Raw genomic sequence first — 21923 nt, forward strand, 5'->3', positions numbered from 1 at the left:
TACTTTTACTCGAGCTAAATTTTGTTAGTCCTTATTTAGCTAAAGCTACGAGATATGTTTTGGTTTTATATACTTACTGCATTTGTACAAAATTGCGGGTTTTTTCAATTTTCAAAGAGTAGTTTATGTTTATACTTATTGCATTTTAGGGTTGTTAGTGAATTTGTACAAAATTGCATGGTTTGGATTTCTAATGGACAGTACAAGCTAGTTTAGGCTTTTCTGACGTTATGTTCATTACAGTTCAACATCATGTAAATTTTTAAATTGCTGAATTTTGACCTTATGCATAGTGTATCGAATGTTCATTAATTTTAGCTGCCATGCTTTGATCTTGTTTCATACCTTTTTTGTACAGTTGAAAATTATCCCAAATTTAACTCCAAAATTTTGCGCCCAAGCCCTCACGACATCAGATCGGAATATTCAATTGTCTATTTGAATCTATTCTCACTTCTGTTGGGGGCTATGTTAATACTTGCATGCAATTTGCTCCTCTGCTTTATTTATTTTGCGATTCTTGGGAATGTTGCAAAAATACTTATTTGATATAACAAGGCGTTCACTCGGCCAGAAAAATGTTTGATTATATTTGCGTCTGGTAATAGTTGTTGTCAAATGCAACGAATTAAAGGCACCACTTGTCTCAGAATTCCTCTTTCTTATACTTGTTGCACGATCGTGTATGAAATACTTTGGTTGTCTGTAAGATTAAAATCAAATTTTAAACATTATCACGTAATTTGTAAGGTAGCGTATTGTATGGAAAAGTTCCGTGAATAAAGACGTCTTATCTTCATTTTATACAAACACAGCCATGGATAGAAAGAAAACTTCTAACGACTCGAGACCTTCAGAAAATGAGCAAAATGAGGAAAGCAATGGTGAGCAAAACTTGCAAGATTGTGTTGGAGAAGCGGGAGCGGAAACGGGAAATGGTCTGGGAGCTCCCATACAAGAGAGCGGTTTTGAAAATACTACTGGAGGTTATCCCATACAAGAGAGCCTTGTTGAGGAATTCAATTGTTCGCCTTATATACCAGAAGAACTTTAAATCAACTTTGGCTCAATGTATCAGAAACGTTATATTTAGAAATAACCATTGTAAGTCAACTGTACGTCATTTATCTCTATTTATCACATTTTGTAACATATTCATTTGCACTGATGAGTTTGCCGAAACATGTCTGTAATAAAAAAGTTTGTTTTATGTATTCAGTTTATTTCAATTGTGCTTTTACGTAAACATATTTTTAACCTTGATCATTCATCAACAAGAGCTTAGCAAACTACTTTGTGTTTATTTTGTCAGTTCTTCTCATTATGCTGGCAAGCCAACAAAGGTCAGAGGCTTGAAATGTTCTTGTGAATCCTACTGCCATGCCTTTACATTTATAATTAAAAAGTGAACTTTCAGATAACTTTACAATTGTGGAGTCTACATTCTCTGCTTATTATAAATGCAGTTATATTTCTTTTAGTCAAGAAATGTTATGTTAAATGCTCTTTTAGCAATGTGCTAGACTCAGTGCTGGCAGATCGTAAACAAAGTTCACAGATTTGTGAACTTTGTGCTCTCTTCATGAACATTTCATGAACATTTAAAGTTTGTGAACTTTTTGTGAACTTTTCTAAATATTATGCATTTTTGTATTTTCATCATTTTCATGAATAATGTATAGATAACTCATAGTTCAATGAAAAGAAAATCTCATGGCTTGACACTTCTTTCAAAACAACGACGATTTTAAGGTAATCCGATGTTTTCCGAATACTTCCGAGGGTTTTCAAAAAATTTCAAAGGTTTTCCGAAAATGTCCGAATTAATCCGTTAACTTCCGATTTTAAAAATTAGATGTAATATGAACTTTTTGCCATTTTTGTGAACTTTTGACGCAAGCGAGCATGAACATTTTTAAATTTCGAAACTTTATTTTCTTTGTCTTTCTCTGTTTATTGTAAATAAAACGTTATCCACTCTGTGGCATTTCGTTGTTCATGTCTTATGACGACAATTTTAGCCGCCATTTTGGGGAATATTTTAGTTATTTGTGTTAAACTTGGAAATGTTAACGTGAAAAAAACTGAACCAAACGAAGAAAAAGTAGAAGCAATACATTCATTCTGTGCTTGATCGCATAAGGTTTGTGTCAAGTATGAATAAATATGTTCAAATGTTTATTTTCTGTATGTTTTTGTATGTATGTTTAGGAAATTTTGTTTGTAAAATTAAAGTTAAGATTGTACAGAGCACAGCGATTATTTACGAATAAATTGTCTTGTTCTTTAAGATAAATCGTATTTCACCACCTACCTATGTTGTCATGACAACAACAATGAATTGAGAAGAAGGTTTAAAAGCTTTAGAAACTTCAATCAAAACCATTGAAGAAGTCATTATGAACAAGAAAGGTACATTTGTTCTAAGTATAAAGTACCGTTCTTCAAACTTTCTGTTATCAATCTCTGTATCATTTTATTCCATGTGCATATTATGCTATTAACACCTTGTTATCATCTTTATATCATCTTTGTACTACCACCATGTGAACTTCATACCATACCATATCATCCTCAAACCATCACCACATCATCTTTGTACTACCACCATGTGATCCTCATATCATACCATATCATCCTCAAATCATCACCGCATCATCTTTGTACTACCACCATGTGAACCTCCTACCATACCATATCAACCTAGTACCATCACTATATATTATCCTCATGCAATCACCATATTATCTACATACCTCCCCCATACCATCCTTGCAAGTCATTGTGTGTGATTTGCACATTACAAGTCAATTGTTGATTCAAACCTTCACTTTACACACAGATTTTTAACTTTGATCATTACTGACCAAGAGCTTAGCAATCTACTTTTGTGTTTATTTTGTCAGTTCTTCTCATTATGTCAGATACATGCCAATCAAGATTAGGGGTTGAAATGTATTTGTAAATCTTATTGCCATGACTTTGCATTCATGCAAGAAATTTGTTGATTTCAAATGATAAATTAAAGCAATAAATTTCTACCATTGATTATCATTTTTATTTGTTCAGCCAAAGGTTGTCACAGATATGGATGAAGCAGACTTTGCAAAGGAACTGGAAAAACTTGAACGTCAAAATGCAGAAGTTGATGGTGATGATGATAATCCTGATGATGAAGAAAAACATGATGAAGCATAAATGATTGTGGTTTGTTTTAAAACTTGCTGTGTTTTATTTTTATCATACACAACCCTGCAGTTGACTTGAACTGCATTTAGTTAACTTCAATTATATTCAAACCCAACACAGATATCAATCTTTCATGTGACTATTAGAAATAAATGTTTCATGGTCAGTATTTCGAGAGAAAATTTATTTAAGGTCCATTATGGTTAAAATACAGCCTCAAATATTTAACTTGAGATGAATTGGACCTTCGCGAAACTATTGTAAATGTGTAGTCGTTGAAGTGAAGTTAAATTTCATGTTAACTTAATCTCGACGTTCACCTTTGCCGTTTATCAGAACTTATACAGTCTGTGAAGTTCGTTGAAAAATTCTATTGCTACTTTCTAACTTTATATATCATCAAATGAAACTGAGAATATTTGAAATTTCAAACGCGGAAGTGTATTAAGATGTTCACTGTAAAATTACAAAAGTTCACAAAACGATAGAATCTTTATGATTTTATCGACATTGCAAATGGACAAAGCAACAATAAAAATAAACATTACTAGTTTTATGAAACAGTGTTGTTTCGTGTTCATCTGATGTACTTCATACTGCTTCTGTTCAGAGCTTGTTTTGACCCTTGGTTGGGAGATGTTTCCATTACGAAAGTCAAAGCGTAAGTGATGTCTGACGATGTCATGAGCTCGAAGCAGTCAGAATTTTCGTTGGGTGATGAAATCACAAGGTTTTGATTGGTTCTTGTAACTGTTTATGTACGCCCACTATTCTGTGACTGTCGATGCGGCTGAAAATAATACTGTCTGACTGTAGTTGCTCTGACTGTAGTTGCTCTGACTTGTGTGGCTGCGGTGTGCGACTCTCATATACCAGGAGAGAGTATTTCTCGTTGTAATCCGTCATCTGCGGTGGGCGACCCACATCTGGGGCGAGAGAGTATTTCTCATTGTAATTCGTCAGAGTCAGACCTACTTTGTCAAGTGTATGAGATTTCTACTTCAGAAGAGAGGTTGCTGTGAGAGGTAAGAAAGCTTGTTTATTTTATTTTACTTATGTTGAAAATAAATTTCAATTGAATGTAAATCTCCGACCTTAAATGACGATCGATCCTCACTAAAGCGAGTGGTAATAATTTTAGTTTATTGTTGTTATACATGGTGTGTTGAACAGAATGTTTTAAATTTCTTGTTTAATAGTTGTTGTGCAAAGGTTTGGATGTATTTCTTATGTACCGTTATGCCGTATGTACCGTAGCTACGAGGCATAACCGTTATGCCTCGTAGATACTTTGCATCCAATAATTGAAATTGAGGTATTTTTCATCTGCTATAAAATATTGAAACATTTAATGAATTTTCACAAACTATCTGGTAAATAACGCGTACGAAAAGCGTAGTGCGACCCTAAATTTATAGTAAGTTTAATGATGTAAAAGTGGTGGACAAATTAAATGGTGGGTAAACAGCAAGTAGCCCAGCAAGTGTCTTAATTCCCTTATTTGCATATTAAATCGTACGTAAGAAAAGTGTCGTGCGACCCTAGATTAATAGGTTAATTTGCATATTGCAAAATTTTTTTGCGAATGTGATCGTTGTGATCATGCGCAAAATTCGACAAATTAAGTTCGACTTTTGAATCGATGTCGAGCCACGTCGTTCTTTGCCGTACCAAATATGAATTAGGTTCGGCACATGAAAAGCACGACGTTTGAACCGTGCTTAAGCGAAAATCGGTGATCTTTTCTTGTTGCCTTTTCAAGTCAATAAAGACGATTTATGACAACAGTTCTTTTGAATACAAAGGTTCTCAGGAGTCTTCTGCATCTGAAAATTTCGAAAAACTGACCTTGTTCAACAACTTGTGGCAAAGAACAAACTAAGAGATTGCGATAATTTGAATTGTACCAGTAATAATTATAACATTGCAAAAGTTATCATTGGCTAAAGCACTATGTCTCACAAAATTGGACGAAATTACGCTTGTCGTTGTGGAAGGTTTCTTGCTAAAAATTTGTTGCTTTTCGTTGTGGACTGCATTTCTACGTTCATTAAATATGAAAATAAAGTTCTTTATGTGCATTTGAAACAAGCAAATGCTGATGTTAAATGTGCAAATAATTATGTAATTTTGTGTTAAGATGGCTTTTGCTAACACGCAGTCGTCCTATTACATAGCATCATGACTTTCCTTCATAAACCTTACATATGCTCAATACAACTAAAGTGTAATGTGCCAAATGGTAATTCCAAAACCATGGCAAAAGTTATCAAAGTTGAAACATCCTGTTTAGAAGGCTGCTGTAGATACAAATCAATAGCAATCAGACAATACAAGAAAAACAACGAGTCTTTGAAATTTAACTATTACAAACATCGAGTTATTTCATGAAACACAAAGTCGAATTCAGTAAAGCATGCATGTTCCCAAGTACTAAATGATTCAGACAAATATTGTTGGTAAAATTAAATAGAAAAGTATCCAGTATTTCGACATGACAAAAGCTGCAGTGAGAAGCAGCTACAACTTATGCTTGACCGCCGTCTGTGCAAGCATCTTTGCCAACTTTACCAAAGCCTATCGCACATTGAACATCAGCATTTGCTTCATTCAAATGCAACTAAACAACTTTATTTTCAGATTACATAGACGTAGATACGCTACCTTTAACAAAAAGCAACAAAATTTTAGCTTGAAAGTTTACTTTGTCGTGATGTTGTTGACAAAACCTTCCGCATACGGCATAAGTAACCGGTAATTCTTCCTCAATGTATCGATCGACGTTGGGAGAAATTTGTGAGACACAGTGAAGTTATTTTCAATGAGCTTGCTTGTCAGCTTTGGGTTAGTGACTGATGACAGATTTTGCAATAATACTAAGTTTTACTAACCATCTCGTAAAATCCAAGTCGATACAATCTTTCAGTATGTACTTCGACTTGACGCCGCTGGATGTTGAAAAACGTCACCTTTTAGTTTAACGACGATATTACTGCTAAAATAAAGCAGTCTTTTCTAAAATTTTAGAGGCAGAATACCCCTGAACGTCCGTACTTGATTTCTGAAAAGAAATTGTGTCTTTAGTCGTCTCAACTGACTTTGAAAAGCGAAAAGAAACAGAACAATATAGACTTTGCATTGTCGTCCACAAATACAAAATTACGCTTACATGTCATGCAACTTGAGACCACAAAACAATGCGCGCTTCGAGTTACCTGAGTTGGTTGTCTATTGGCTTATTGTTATGCATGAATTTGATTGGTTGTCACAGGCCAATAAGCTTCTCTTTTCGGTTTTCACGCCAGGTTTTTATTGTAGGGATTCTACACAACAAAACTGGTGTGAAGAATTAAATCCGGTCATACAGAAGCTGATTCTTCTTGCTTGAACATGAGGTATGTCGCTTTGAATGTTTCTATTTTTTAAAAGAGAAATTCTATTTATTTTTTTTTAATTCGCACAAATGTATTTTTGAAAAAATTTTGCTAAATGTATTTTTGCTAATTGTAATAAAAAATTTATTACAATTTATTAAAAAAAACTTTTCTATTTTATTACATATTTATTTTACAACTTTCACTTTTTTATTTTTTTTTATTTTTAATTTTTTTTTATTTTTTATTTTTTTTTTTTTTTTTTTATTTTTATTTTTTAATTTTTTTGGTTTAATTTAAAATTATTTTAATTCGTGTTCGTAATTTCCTTACATTTATTCTCTTTTACACGCATAATGCTTGTGGTGAGCCGTCCAATGACTAACGCATGCGCATTAGTGTAAAAGCGAGTCTTCACCATTGATCTTAGTATAGGCTGGATTACGCATTGAATCGACATGTAAATGTCAACATTGAACTTGATTCTCAAATTCGAAAGGGAAAACAATTTCTTTGAAACACAAGGTTGTTCTGAATACGGTGAACTTTCATTCACTGTAAATTAAATACAAACTAAATGAGTTGAAACGCAGTTAATCTCGAAATTAGTTCGAAATTTAATGCAATCAACTGCTTGAACGGAATCATCTTCAGAATGGAAAATGGCGACTTAAATATTGTTAAGCCCTTAAAAAAATGGTGTTGACAACTTGCTTATAGATTTAGCATGTTTTTACGGTACTAAAGAACCTTTACGGTAAGAGTTTCGAACTTTAAAACATTGACTTACATCTACAGCTCACATTCACTCATCCCAATCAAGCGAATTTTCTTGATATGTTAAAAATGAATAGTTCTTTTGAATGTTTTGTAAAGTCTTTTGCATTATTATCTTCATTCATTTAAGTTCTATTCATCCAGTGTTGTACATCATAATTTTTGTATAAATAAGAACGCACATTTTGCATTATTCCTTTCCCAATACATCTCACTTGTAATTACAGACATTGTAATTTGTATGTCAATGCAGTACATCAACCTGACATTGTCATTCTACGTTACAATGCATTTTACACTTGACCCAGTTTTTGGTTAGGTTGTCTTCTGTTATATTAAGAATATGTTACTTTAGCTCTTCCACTAAAGATGTGTTGTTTTGTAAGTACACCATAGAAATTCCATCATACGACCATTAAAATATTTATATATACACACATACTGCAAGCAACGTTCAAAGTATTTCAATTTCTCAAAATGTTAATAACACAGTTTTAGTTTTGTACATGATAATAAAAGCAAGGTAGCACAGTAGTTATGGAAGGTTATACTGCCTTTGAAAGACCCATCTAAAAGAACTTTTTGTATATAATAGCAGAGTAAAACATGTTTTCATGTGGTGGTTCATTGTGTTTTTGCAGTTGTATTCAAGTCTAATAAAAAACTAACTTGACATTCCAAATCATTATGCATGGCTGATCTTGTTTAGTCAGTGCTGTTTTACCTTGTTTTCAACATTTTAACTTAATGTCATTCTTTTTGCCTCTGATTAAAATGCCATAGTTCACTGCATTTAATTTATTTAAAATTATTAAATATATTAAAAATTATTGAATTTATTTTAAGAATGCTTTGCTAAACTGTCGCATTCTTCTATCATCATGATAGGAAAATTTGTCTGATCAGAATCACAGAAAGGCTTAAGGTCGCAAATATTAATGAAATTGTTTGACTAATTTTATATTAAATGTGTCATCCAGTCCTATATTAGATCAGTGGTTTTTTACACATTCTTGGTAAAGAGCCTTGATGTCCTTAACACAGGACTTCTGGTTCTTAAACAAAATTTAAACATTCTTTTAGAAAATTGGTTCAATTCTTTAATTTTTGTTTCGTTTAAAAATGTTTGAAAGATTTTCAGATTAATCTTTGATAACATGTTCATTTACATTTATAGTCCACAACACGTTGACAGATGTCTTGCTGTGAAACAAGAAAAAGTGAGAGTCCCCCATTGGCCATGTCAAGAAACAGTGGCTGCTGCAGAAGTCAATGATAAATCAATTAGGAATTGGATAAATGAACAATTGTAATTTATAGAGTCAATCAATTTTATATATTTTATTTGTTGTACCAAGAACATGTTGTATATATTTATGTATTGAATGAAAAGAAAATACCCAACATTTTACTTCTCAACCTTTTTAAAAAGTTTTTATGATTCAAAGACGTGTTTGTCCCTACATTGCTCTTTTGGTCACAGTGCCTAAGAGTTTTCTGTGAAATGCAGAATTTAGACATTCGTATATTTGAGTGGCACACAGCTGAAGGTTGATTGAATTGGGTAGAGAAGGGATAACAATGTGCTACTGATGATCACCAGCATCCTTAGTTAGACCACAAGACTATCAGCGTCACTAAGTTGTCTAGAGAAAGGATAACAATGTGCTACTGAGGATCACCAGCATCCTAAGTTAGACCACAAGACTATCAGCGTCACTGAGTTGTCAAGAGAGGGATAACAATGTGCTACTGGGGATCACCAGCATCCTTAGTTAGACCACAAGACTATCAGCGTCACTGAGTTGTCAAGAGAAAGGATAACAATGTGCTACTGAGGATCACCAGTATCCTTAGACCACAAGACTATCAGCGTCACTGAGTTGTCAAGAGAGGGATAACAATGTGCTACTGGGGATCACCAGCATCCTTAGTTAGACCACAAGACTATCAGCGTCACTGAGTTGTCGAGAGAGAGATAACAATGTGCTACTGAGGATCACCAGCATCCTAAGTTAGACCACAAGACTATCAGCGTCACTGAGTTGTCAAGAGAAAGGATAACAATGTGCTACTGATGATCACCAGTATCCTTAGACCACAAGACTATCAGCGTCACTGAGTTGTCAAGAGAGGGATAACAATGTGCTACTGGGGATCACCAGCATCCTTAGTTAGACCACAAGACTATCAGCGTCACTGAGTTGTCGAGAGAGAGATAACAATGTGCTACTGAGGATCACCAGCATCCTAAGTTAGACCACAAGACTATCAGCGTCACTGAGTTGTCAAGAGAGGGATAACAATGTGCTACTGGGGATCACCAGCATCCTTAGTTAGACCACAAGACTATCAGCGTCACTGAGTTGTCAAGAGAAAGGATAACAATGTGCTACTGATGATCACCAGTATCCTTAGACCACAAGACTATCAGCGTCACTGAGTTGTCAAGAGAGGGATAACAATGTGCTACTGGGGATCACCAGCATCCTAAGTTAGACCACAAGACTATCAGCGTCACTGAGTTAGGGAGAGAAAGGATAACAATGTGCTACTGAGGATCACCAGTATCCTTAGTTAGACCACAAGACTATTAGCGTCACTGAGTTGTCAAGAGAGGATAACAATGTGCTACTGGGGATCACCAGCATCCTTAGTTAGACCACAAGACTATCAGCGTCACTGAGTTGTCAAGAGAGGATAACAATGTGCTACTGAGGATCACCAGTATCCTTAGACCACAAGACTATCAGCGTCACTGAGTTGTCAAGAGAGGGATAACAATGTGCTACTGGGGATCACCAGCATCCTTAGTTAGACCACAAGACTATCAGCGTCACTGAGTTGTCGAGAGAGATAACAATGTGCTACTGAGGATCACCAGCATCCTAAGTTAGACCACAAGACTATCAGCGTCACTGAGTTGTCAAGAGAAAGGATAACAATGTGCTACTGATGATCACCAGTATCCTTAGACCACAAGACTATCAGCGTCACTGAGTTGTCAAGAGAGGGATAACAATGTGCTACTGGGGATCACCAGCATCCTTAGTTAGACCACAAGACTATCAGCGTCACTGAGTTGTCGAGAGAGAGATAACAATGTGCTACTGAGGATCACCAGCATCCTAAGTTAGACCACAAGACTATCAGCGTCACTGAGTTGTCAAGAGAGGGATAACAATGTGCTACTGGGGATCACCAGCATCCTTAGTTAGACCACAAGACTATCAGCGTCACTGAGTTGTCAAGAGAAAGGATAACAATGTGCTACTGATGATCACCAGTATCCTTAGACCACAAGACTATCAGCGTCACTGAGTTGTCAAGAGAGGGATAACAATGTGCTACTGGGGATCACCAGCATCCTAAGTTAGACCACAAGACTATCAGCGTCACTGAGTTAGGGAGAGAAAGGATAACAATGTGCTACTGAGGATCACCAGTATCCTTAGTTAGACCACAAGACTATTAGCGTCACTGAGTTGTCAAGAGAGGGATAACAATGTGCTACTGGGGATCACCAGCATCCTTAGTTAGACCACAAGACTATCAGCGTCACTGAGTTGTCAAGAGAGGGATAACAATGTGCTACTGAGGATCACCAGCATCCAAAGTTAGCCAGGCAGGTGAAATGGTCGAGTGTGGTATGGTTGGTTGGTAGGGTGGGGGGGATGAGGGCGGGAAAGAGAAATTGCTCTCGTCGTAAGGTGACATTGCTTATCCAACGTACGTGAAACAACTTTGATAATATTTTACCACTTTTGGTACAACAGCAGAATACTGGCATAGACAAGTTTATCTGAAGGGTTTTTTATTTAATGAATTCTAGAACGTCGTGTATTTCGGTGACGTCACTTAAAAACTTTTTTTTTTTGCTGTTTGCGAAAAATAACGGAATCGTCGGAATGAGGAAGTTGTAAATTTTATTATAGTGTGTTTCATTCAGCCTTCAGACGCGCGACTAAAGCGATTGCCTAGTGTGTTTCAGCCTTAACTGTTCAATCATGTTAGTTCGATTTCGATTTAAGTAAATAAAATAATAATGAACAAAAATTAAATTACATAAACTCTTTTCAGAATCATTCAACTTTTTAAACTTTCAAACATCGAATTTTTCATGCGTATCATGCAGAGATCAGGACTTCCCAATATTTACAATGATATGAATATTTCCATAATTTCGTAATGGCAAGATTGAAATGATGCATTTAAAGTAAATTTGTTGTTGTTGACTGACGTTTTGACAACACAAACATCACAACATCGCACATTGATGAAAACATTACACGATGAAAACATTACACTTCACACTAATTCACAATGACGATACATAATTGACACCCACATTTTTGACAATACGTATGTTTCATTTTTTCTTATTAACATCATAACGTAGGATAATAATTTTATATGAAATGGTTGTTATTAACGTCATAACGTAAGATAATAATTTTGTGTTAGATGGTTGTTATTAACATCATAACGTAGGATAATTTTATATGAAATGGTTGTTATTAACATCCTTTAAACGTATGTAGTCGTTAGCAAGCTGTTCGCTCTGTCGTCGAAATGATCGTAATAAAGTAAATGGTTTGAACCCGGGAGTATCGTTACATGTTTGTAAATGTAGATCGTCCTGGTTGGTATAGTCCTGAGAAGGACTGTTTTTGTTGTTATTGTTTTTGTGTATGTCTAAAGTACGACATGTACCAGAAAAAATATTTTTTTGTGTCATAGAAATGGGCTTCCCTTTCTCAATTTTGGCATTTTGCCATGTCCGGGTATCTGTGCATGAGAATTGGACTGGATGAATGGAATTCATTGGGTGCAATTTTTAGTGACATAACTAAGTATATATAAGGACATCCGTTGGATATGAACACAGTAGTAGTCAGTAGTAGCTGGCTTGTGACGGAGCATCTCCTCGTCGAAAGCAACATTTGTTGGTAAAGTTTGCGAGTCACATTAGCATATGTAAAATAAAGATATGAACAAAAACGATAAAAATTCAATTTTCGAATCAAATGAGGATGAGAATAGAAATAAAGACGAACATCACGAAGGACTGGAGCATGAGCAACATGAGGAAAACAATTCCCGCAAAGAAAACGTTCTGCAGGAGAATCTTGTAGAAGATCAAGTAGGGATGGAATCAGAAGTTGACAGTTATCCTGAACTTTTTAATATCTTGCTTGAGGTTTTATATTTGGACTTTAGTGTTGAAATATATGATTTATATCTACCAACAATTCCTGATGAACTGTAAGTTTGACTATGTATGTATAAAAATATTTTTTTCTGCAAATGCACAAACCATGGAGTCAAAAGTGGTTAAAATAATAGCTAATTAGATAGAATAAACTCTATCACATTTGTATAATAAGTAAAATTGTTTATGTGCTAATTTTGTAAATGATCTTTTTTTGATTTTTTATTGATACATGCCTCGTAACCATCGTAACCATCTTTTTTCATTTCTAGTACTATTCGATAGACTATGGAAAGCCCAATATTGTTCTAACTTACTAAATACTATGACCTTTTATGAACGATTTCTAAAATTTACGTAACAAAGGCCGGTCGCACGAAGATAACTAGTTACTTTCAGCCTGTTTAGACAACGGTTCCCATGTCAACATTTCCCCATCAGAAAAGTTCCACGTTGTGGAAGTGAAACGTTTCTCAGAATATGAAATTCTAGAATATGCCTTATAGAACGCTGTAAAGACTGCATAGTCTAGTAAATTCTAGTAAATTCTCCGTGGTGTTTATCTCTGGCCAAAAGAAATTTTTAATGTTCCAGGGTACACAGTTTAACGTTTTTTCAAAAACTTCCTGCCGAAGGAAAAAACGTTTGGCTCAGGCAGTGCCGGATCCTGACTACGTCAAAATAAATTACTGCAGTACATTTTTGTATATATTTGCATTTCTAAACACCTTAGAGGCTAATCAATTCGTAAAATTATATCCTTTAGAAATTAAAAACCAATAGTTTTTTTCTGAATATAATTTGAATTTAAAATTTAGTAGCTATAACTTATTTTGAGGTACACTGGATCCGCCTTTGAGGAAACGTCACTGATAACGAAGGACTGTTGAAGAACTTCATATAAGTTATACTATAATGATCAACTATGTCATGTGATATTGCTTTTACTCTGTTCTGTTCGTACTGCTTATTTGCGCACACGCTGTTGTTGTTAACTATAATAAATATATCCAAATCAATCAATGGATGTTTTCATTCGTTACCTAAATATTCTTAACAGGTTATGGGCCCAGAACGCCTAAGTACGATTAGGTAAACCGAATGAATGTGTATGAAATATATTTAATGAAATTTTTGTGTTAAACATGGCTGATGTAAACACGTTGAAATTCGCAAAACTGAATGGGTCGAATTACCGCTCTTGGTCCTTCAACATGCGCTTATATTTGGAGAGTCATGATTTGTTTGAGCATACAGATGGGACGGCTGAAACTCCAACGGAAGATGCTGATGCAGAAGTGCGACGAAAATTCGTTTCAAGTGCGAAGAAAGCCTGGACATATATATGTTTAGCCATAGAACCCGAATACCAGATTCATGTTAGAGATACAAACACAGCCAAGGAAGCTTGGGATGCCCTGAAAAGGCAGTTTGCTCGTGAATCATTGCTGCAAAAAGTACGCTTAAGACAACAATACTACTCGCTTCGTTTTCATCCAGGTAATGATATGATGGAACATGTAAGTCAGTTAAAATCTTTGCACGATCAACTGAAAGAAATGAATGTGTCGATCGATGATAAGGAACTGGCCATGACATTGCTTGCCAGCTTGCCGGAAGAGTTTAAACCTCTGATTACGGCACTAGATGCAGTGGGTGATGAGAATCTATCATATGATAAGGTGAAAAATATGTTATTGAACGATGTTGAAAGGAGTGTGAATACAAAAGCTAAAGAGAATGCATATACAGTACGGGGGAAATATATGAAAGGCAAAAGCAACAATAATGAGAAAAATGGTATGGTATTTCGTGGAAAATGTCATAATTGCAAAGAAGTTGGGCACTTCGCCCGTGATTGTCCAAAACGGAATATGAAAAGTGGTGGGAACACCTTCCATCAAAAGGAAAAGAAGAATTCAGCTTGGTATGCACAGAAAGAAGATGCTTTGACTAATAAAGAGAAAGCATTGGTAGCTACTGATCTGCTGAATAAATCAGTATGGATTATTGACTCGGGAGCAACACAACACATGACCAGTGAGAAGGATCGCTTAACAGAATACACAGCATTTGACAAACCAAGTATTGTTCATCTAGGAGATAATCGGTCAATATTGGCATTTGGTCAAGGTACTTATCATATTGTGTGTGATCTGGGAAATCGTAATCAAGCAATAGCTCTACATGATGTTCTATATCTACCTGATCTTGATAAAAACTTACTCTCTGTTCGAGCAATGATCAAATTAGGTGCAACAGTGGAATTCAAAGGCAAGAGATGTGAAATTGCTAGAAATGGGAAGTTGCTAGCTGTTGGAAATCTTCTAAGTAAACTTTATTTGCTACAAACAAAAGAAGAAGATCATCATGTATACATTTCACAAAAACATTCTATCCTTGAACTATGGCATTATCGATATGGTCATTTAGGTATTGACAATATAAAAGAATTGATGAAAGGGAAATGGTTTATGGAATAAGTAATGAAGACAAAAGTAAGGAACGTTCAATTTGTGAAAGTTGCATTATGGGAAAGCAACATAGAACTGAATATCCTAAAGGAGGTGGAAAGCGTGCAACTAATCTCATGGAATTGGTACATAGTGATGTCTGTGGACCAATATTGGTTAACTCATTTGGTGACTCACGGTATTTTGTAACTTTCATTGATGACTTTTCTCGTTACACGTACGTCTATTTTATCAAGAGAAAAAGTGAAGTTTTAGAAAAATTCCAAGAGTTCGTTAATCATGTCACCAACCTCACTGGCAAACCAATTAAAGTGCTTCGTACCGACAATGGCGGTGAATATTGTTCAAAGGAATTCGAATCATATTTGAAACAAAAAGGAATTAGTCATCAGTTGACAGCTCCTTATAGTCCTGCACAAAACGGTGTCTCAGAAAGGATGAATAGGACACTTGTGGAATCTGCCACGTGTATGATGCATCATGCAAGTCTACCAAGAGAATTTTGGGCTGAATCTGTCAGCACTGCCGCCTATCTTCGAAACCGAAGTCCCAATAGCTCACTCAAAGGAATCACGCCTTATGAAGTCCTTTTTAATCAGAAGCCTAATGTGTCGCATTTGAAAGTATTTGGCTGCTTAGCATTTCTCCATATTCCAACCGAGAATCGTAGAAAATTTGAAGAAAAGAGCCGACGAGTTATTTTTGTTGGTTATCCTGCTGGAACCAAAGGTTATAAACTCTATGATCCATTATCAAAAAGATTTATCCGTGGAAGAGATGTTATGTTCGCTGAAAACAAATTTTACGAATTTAGTAAGGATTCTTCTGCACAACCCAAATCTTTCTACTATCCCGAAGAAGATAAATCAATCGAAGTTCAAGAAAAACAACCTGAAAATGATGAAGGTGACCAAATTGTTGATGACATGAATGTCAATGAAAATGCGGTGCCTGGTCAACAAGTGGGAGAAAGTTATGAAGAACGTTTCTTGCGAGAGACTGAAAACTTGAATGCAAAAAGGATACGCAGACCTCCACGACGATTTGACGACGAGTGTTATATTGCTGATAACCTCACGGAAGATGTTGATGAGCCTTTAAACATAAAAGAAGCGTGGACAGGAGAACATGCAAATCAGTGGAAAAAGGCAACTGATTCTGAGTATGACTCTTTAATCAATAATGGAACATGGGAACTCGTTCCTCCACCAAACAACAAGAATATTGTGGGAAGTCGTTGGGTGTTCAAGGTGAAACACAATTCTGATGGAACTGTCAACAGATTTAAAGCTCGTTTGGTTGCTCAGGGATATTCTCAATCCGAAGGGATTGACTACCAAGAAGTATTCTCACCTGTAGTTCGTAACACAACTATAAGATCACTATTGGCTGTCGCTAATATCTATAATTGGGAGATTCATCAAATGGATGTCCATACAGCGTTCTTGCAAGGAGAATTGCAAGATGAAATATACATGAAACAACCTAGTGGTTACGTTGACAAAGATAGACCTGAGTTCGTATGTAAGCTTAAGAAAAGTATTTATGGCCTCAAGCAGGCAGCTAGGTGCTGGAATACCTCTATTGACACCTATCTTACATCAAACGGATACAAGAAATCAACTGCAGATCCATGCGTCTATGTTAAGTCAGTAAAACAAAAAAACGGAAAGATTAACTTCGTGATAATGGCTATTTATGTTGACGACATGCTATGGTTTTCAAATAATTCAGAGATGCTAAAAAAGGAAAAAGATATGATTGCTGAAAGATTTAAAGTGGACGACTTAGGAGAAGTGAAATATGTTCTCGGAATGGTGATTGAACGAAACCGCAAGACAAGAACACTATCCATTAGTCAGCCAAAATATCTGGAAGGGATACTTAAGAGATTTGGGATGGACCAATGCAAACCTGTCACAACACCGATGGAGACTGGAATGAAATTTGAGTCATTGTCAAAAGATGAGACACCAGTGGAGACTCAAAGATATCAAATGGCAATTGGTTGTCTGACCTATGCAGCTACTGCTACTCGTCCCGATATTTCATCGGCAGTCGGAATTTTGTCGAAGTTTATGTCTCGACCGAGCGTAGTACATTGGCAAGGTGTAAAGAGAATCCTCCGGTATTTAAAGGGAACGTTGGATTATGGTTTGTTATTCACGGCTACTAGTTCAGATCCTGTGTTATCCGGATATTCTGATGCAGACTGGGGAGGTGATATTGAGACCAGACGATCAACTTCCGGATATGTGTTTCAAATCCAAAATAATACTGTCAGTTGGAGAAGTAAGAGACAGACCTCAGTATCCAGATCAACCACTGAAGCCGAGTACATAGCCTTAAGTTTAGCAAGCCAAGAAATTGTTTGGTTGAGAAGATTGCTTTCAAACATTGGAACACAGCAAGATGAACCATCTATAGTTTTTGAAGACAATCAGGGAGCAATAGAACTTACAAAAAATCCTAAATTCCATAATCGAACCAAACATGTGGACATAGCTTTTCATTTTGTCCGTGAACAAGTCAATCGTGATGTGATATCTGTGGTATACTGTTCGACAGATAAGATGTTAGCAGATATTATGACAAAAGCTCTACCAAGAAAAACTTTTGAGAACTTTCGAGATATGTTGGGAGTCAAGAAAATTAAGTAATTCCCAAGTTAGAGACATTAATTGGATTAGTTAAAAAACTTTTTATAGTATGATCATTAAGTGGGAGTGTTGAAGAACTTCATATAAGTTATACTATAATGATCAACTATGTCATGTGATATTGCTTTTACTCTGTTCTGTTCGTACTGCTTATTTGCGCACACGCTGTTGTTGTTAACTATAATAAATATATCCAAATCAATCAATGGATGTTTTCATTCGTTACCTAAATATTCTTAACAAGGACATGACAGTAATAACTGTCGTTTTTCAGAAATATCTCCTTGACAGGTTTTTCTAATTTGCTACAACCAAATTTGCAACTTTTGCCAACAGACGATTTTATGGAAGACTTGAATTTGGTACTGGTACCGACAGAGAGATGCGTTCTTGTCATTTCTTGCTGAAAAGTACGTCGTCCATCAAAGCTCCTCAGTTCGTACATATGTAAAATTGCCATATACCAGCTGTTATCCTTCTGTTAAAGTAAGTAAACAGTTTGAATTAACGTTAGAATGGAAGTTTGTAAATTTTGATGAATACGACGTCAGTATACGTTGTCGTTCCAATAATAAAAGCGAAACCAAAGAAATATTTATATGTAAATGCAACTATGTTCAACGCAATTGGGTAAAATTTTGACAGTTTTCATCATACAAAGGAAATTGCGCTAGGCTGTCGTCAATAGCTTCAAATATCTATTCTTTTGAACCTTTTCATGCACTGTGTCGAAACATAGACGAACAAACATGTACTTATGGGAAGCATGAAAATATTTAAACCAGTTATAACCAGGAGGCGTCAATTTCCTGAATACTTTAAACATCGAAACATGTTTTATAATATTTAAGTCACGCTTTAGTGAGAATTGTGTGATAAGTTTTGAAGTATGTATTGGCTCCTTTGCTTTGATTGTAACAAATCTATTGCTCACTTTAATGACAAAGGCATTTAATGCTCCCTTGAGTGCAAACAATTTAGTATAAATTTATCGTTTTAAAACTTTCAAAGTCGTCATTAAATATGGATCAGAAATTACCTTCTCGCATGTTTATCATACACTATAAATTTGTTGACAGTAATTATTCATTCTTTGGTATTAGATTATCAAAGATGTAGCCACATAGCACAAGTGTTCATCTCTTCCTCATAACTGTGGTTCATTGGAGCATGTTACATACGATTTATCTCAACATTTTCGCGAAATACTTTCAAGTTTGTTCAAAAGTGCTCATGTTTCTCGAAAGTTCCCGATCAAATTTGCAAATCTGTTCGATGATTGCCAACGTTGCTCAAAATAAAAACACGAAATCAACTGTATACTTGCTTCGCATTGAAAGTGTCATCTTTGTATCATAATATGCAAACCACTAAAAATATAAATTTGTCCGCTAGATTCAATGTCGTGAAACCGTCAAAGCGATTTCTTCATAAGCTTTGAAGGAATTTTAATGCACAAAAATAAACGTTTACAACTGCAGCCATTGTGAACGTATCGACGTTTTCGCTTTAAATATTTGAAATGTTTCTAATTATGTAATTAATTTTCTGAAATGCTTTTAATTTATGTTAATTTTGTAAGAGTATCTATGATGTTCTTTAGAATGCCTCCTTGTTTATCAAAATCAATAATGAGAGACGTCTACGCCATTTATCCACAAAAGTATAATGTTGTACCACAATACAACCAAACGATCATTTCTATGCTCCAAAATAGACCTGAGCGAAGTCCTATCGCTAGAACTGATATGTACGATATTGTGAGCTTGCTTTACATGTCGAATGAGTTGGTTGAAAAAGAGATCATGAAAAGTGAAGGAGAAAATGCACTCTCGTTTATTCTGTCTCATCTTGATGATCAATCAATGACGGTTTACTTGGAACCTACATTAAGAATTTTTTTAAGTGTACTATATTTACGAATAACGCCCTTCCTCTTTTTTCGTACAATGAAAACTGCCAAAACCATTGGTTTACGCAGAATTTTTCACGTCGTAATGAAGCAAGGGACCAAACTAATCAAGAAGTAAAGATTTTTAATGCAAATAACAAAGATGAAGCAATTAGATATATCATCGAGGTTGAAGGATTAAAGAAAGAAGAAGCCGACAACTAGCGACCACAGTTGACTCGCTGTCATGAATTTCAGTTTTTTACCTTGATTTTCATCATTAATTTTCTTGTCAAATGCCAAATACGAAAATACGTTTTTCTCACTCTTTCTTCGGGGGGGAGATGAGAAATTGCAAAATTTTCTGCAAAGCAGTCAATCTCGGTAAATCTTAGCGGAAATATGTCAATTATGTAAAACTCGTACTGTCTTGAATTTTTCACCACCTTTCTGGAATTTGCCAACGGGAATGAAAGAAAATCGGTCACAGATCACGGACTATAAATTCAATGGTGTCGCTTCTTAGCAATTCTGATTGGTTAACCGAATAACATAAATAACAGGACGGACAAAACTCACACGGACTATATAGTCGATGACAGAGACACAGAACGCACGGACTCAAGTGTATGGTATACTCAACGAATTAAAACAATTTTCAATTTCTATTTTTTCCTATTTCCGGTTAACTTGATTTCCCGACAGCAGGTAAGTCTGACTTTTTTGTTGACATTTATGTTATACGTAAACATTTTACTTGAGCTGAATTTTTTGTCCTCATTTAGCTAAAGCTATTATATAAGTTTTGATTTATTACTATTAAACTTAGTGAATTTGTACAAAATTGCGGGATTTCCATTGCGTAGTACTAACTAGTTTTGGCTTTTCTGACGCCTTGAAGCGGTTTATCAATTTCGGCAGCGACGAAATCATTATGGTCGCTTCCCCGGGCGTGTTAAATCTGTTGCGAGGGCGGAGTGTATTATGTATTCAGTTTTACCCCTGCTGTTATAGCCATTGGATATAACAAACACTAGTAAAACAAGTAACCAGGACGATAATTTTATATAAAACAAAATAAAACAAATTCCGAAAATAGACATCCCGTTTTCTTGATATTCAAGATGATACAAGAGTTTTAAAACAAAAGATGGACATCATCTTGATTATCAAGAAAACGAGATGTCTGTTCGGAATTTGTTTTATTTTGTTTCATAATAACCAGTGGATAAAACAAGGCGCTCACTCGGTCAGAACAATGTTTGATTATATATGCGCCATATTTGTGGATTAGAATAGTTGACAAAACTAGCAAAACAATGCAACGACTTTTTGGCATCACCAGTCAGAATCCCTCTTTCCTATACTTCTTACCCGATCGTGTATGAAATACTTTGGTTGTCTGTAAGATTAAAATCAAATTTTAAACATCACCACTTAACTTTTAAACTCTTGCATGGAAAAGTTCCGTGAATAAAGACTTTTTATCTTCATTTTATACAAGCATAGACATGGGTTGCAAGCTTAGCAAAAAATCCAACAACAACAGAAGGTTGGAACATGGGGAACATGAAGTAAGTAATGGTGAACAAATTGTTCACCATAATCTTGAAGAAGTGACGGCAGGAATAGAAAAGAGTGGAAGACGTCATCCCATACAAGAGACTCTAATGGAGGAATTCAATTTTTTACCTCATGTCTTGGATTTGATAAGAGAACATGGATGTACGATGGAAGCGCTGGATGATTTTGTGTTGAATGTTCAGTCAACACAAGAAGAAGTTTAAGTCAGAATGTATTAGTTGCCAACTTTCAGGTCCGTTTTTCAAACGTCGCATTTTACTTGAGCCGAATGCATTTAAAACAAAACATAGCAAGGAATTTATCTAAGTTTAAAACTGTCTCAAGTATAGAAAGAACCATTCAATATATTATAGTAAAAATAACCATTCACTATATAATAGTGTAAAATGTAAGCACTTGAAAACGCATCTTGTTTCAAAAACGGAAACTTTCAAGGACATATTTGTTTACATCTTGCGTAACTTATTGACAATTAATTAATGTAACCATTTAATAACTTTCCTTAAATTTTTGTATGTAAAGATATATTTATTTTTCTATTTATGTCATTATTAACTTTGAATGAAATGATAATTTTCGATGTAATCGTTCATCGTTTTCTCTCGAAGTGTTCCTAAGTAGTTGATTTCAAAACAAGCCAATAATGATGGTAAATTCTGGTTAATGTTAAAAAACAGCGAGAAGATATTGTACACTGTCATACACATGCAGAGTATTTGAATGGACTATTTAATTATTTCTCTCTTGTTTAGTTGGACTCAT

At 35.2% G+C, this 21923-nt stretch overlaps 1 protein-coding gene and 4 long non-coding RNA genes across 9 annotated transcripts in view; 3 read left to right on the forward strand and 2 right to left on the reverse strand.

Annotated features, from left to right (window-relative positions):
• LOC124448105 (eukaryotic translation initiation factor 2 subunit 1-like) overlaps positions 1–21923 on the forward strand; it is a 117159-nt gene that overhangs the window by 68206 nt on the left and 27030 nt on the right. Inside the window, exons 3-4 of one of the 4 annotated variants that reach the window (XM_046999122.1) lie at positions 3070–3207; positions 4021–4037. In XM_046999122.1, coding sequence (XP_046855078.1) covers positions 3070–3198 — 129 coding nt within the window. In that variant the 3' untranslated portion in view covers positions 3199–3207; positions 4021–4037. Of the gene's footprint in view, positions 1–947; positions 1215–3069; positions 3245–4020 lie in introns of those variants that run through there. The other 3 variants (XR_006948929.1, XR_006948931.1, XM_046999124.1) reach the window with 3 other exon arrangements.
• Positions 3608–6379, reverse strand: LOC124448122. Its single transcript, XR_006948950.1, has 2 exons — positions 6081–6379; positions 3608–5015 (listed from the first exon to the last, which is right to left on the reverse strand). It is a non-coding gene; the product is annotated as an uncharacterized LOC124448122 (long non-coding RNA).
• LOC124448118 lies at positions 4052–8759 on the forward strand. Of its 2 annotated transcripts, XR_006948945.1 has the most exons (3): positions 4052–4214; positions 6508–6584; positions 8518–8759. It is a non-coding gene; the product is annotated as an uncharacterized LOC124448118 (long non-coding RNA). The 2 variants fall into 2 exon arrangements; XR_006948944.1 differs by lacking the exons at positions 4052–4214; positions 6508–6584 and adding an exon at positions 7036–7320.
• LOC124448119 lies at positions 17798–19264 on the reverse strand. The gene is made up of 2 exons (XR_006948946.1): positions 18726–19264; positions 17798–18164 (listed from the first exon to the last, which is right to left on the reverse strand). It is a non-coding gene; the product is annotated as an uncharacterized LOC124448119 (long non-coding RNA).
• LOC124448117 lies at positions 17928–21746 on the forward strand. Its single transcript, XR_006948943.1, has 3 exons — positions 17928–18172; positions 19290–20285; positions 21082–21746. It is a non-coding gene; the product is annotated as an uncharacterized LOC124448117 (long non-coding RNA).

This window comes from Xenia sp. Carnegie-2017, unplaced genomic scaffold (genome assembly GCF_021976095.1).
Source record: "Xenia sp. Carnegie-2017 unplaced genomic scaffold, XeniaSp_v1 HiC_scaffold_23, whole genome shotgun sequence".
NCBI classification, from domain to species: Eukaryota; Metazoa; Cnidaria; class Anthozoa; order Malacalcyonacea; family Xeniidae; genus Xenia; species Xenia sp. Carnegie-2017.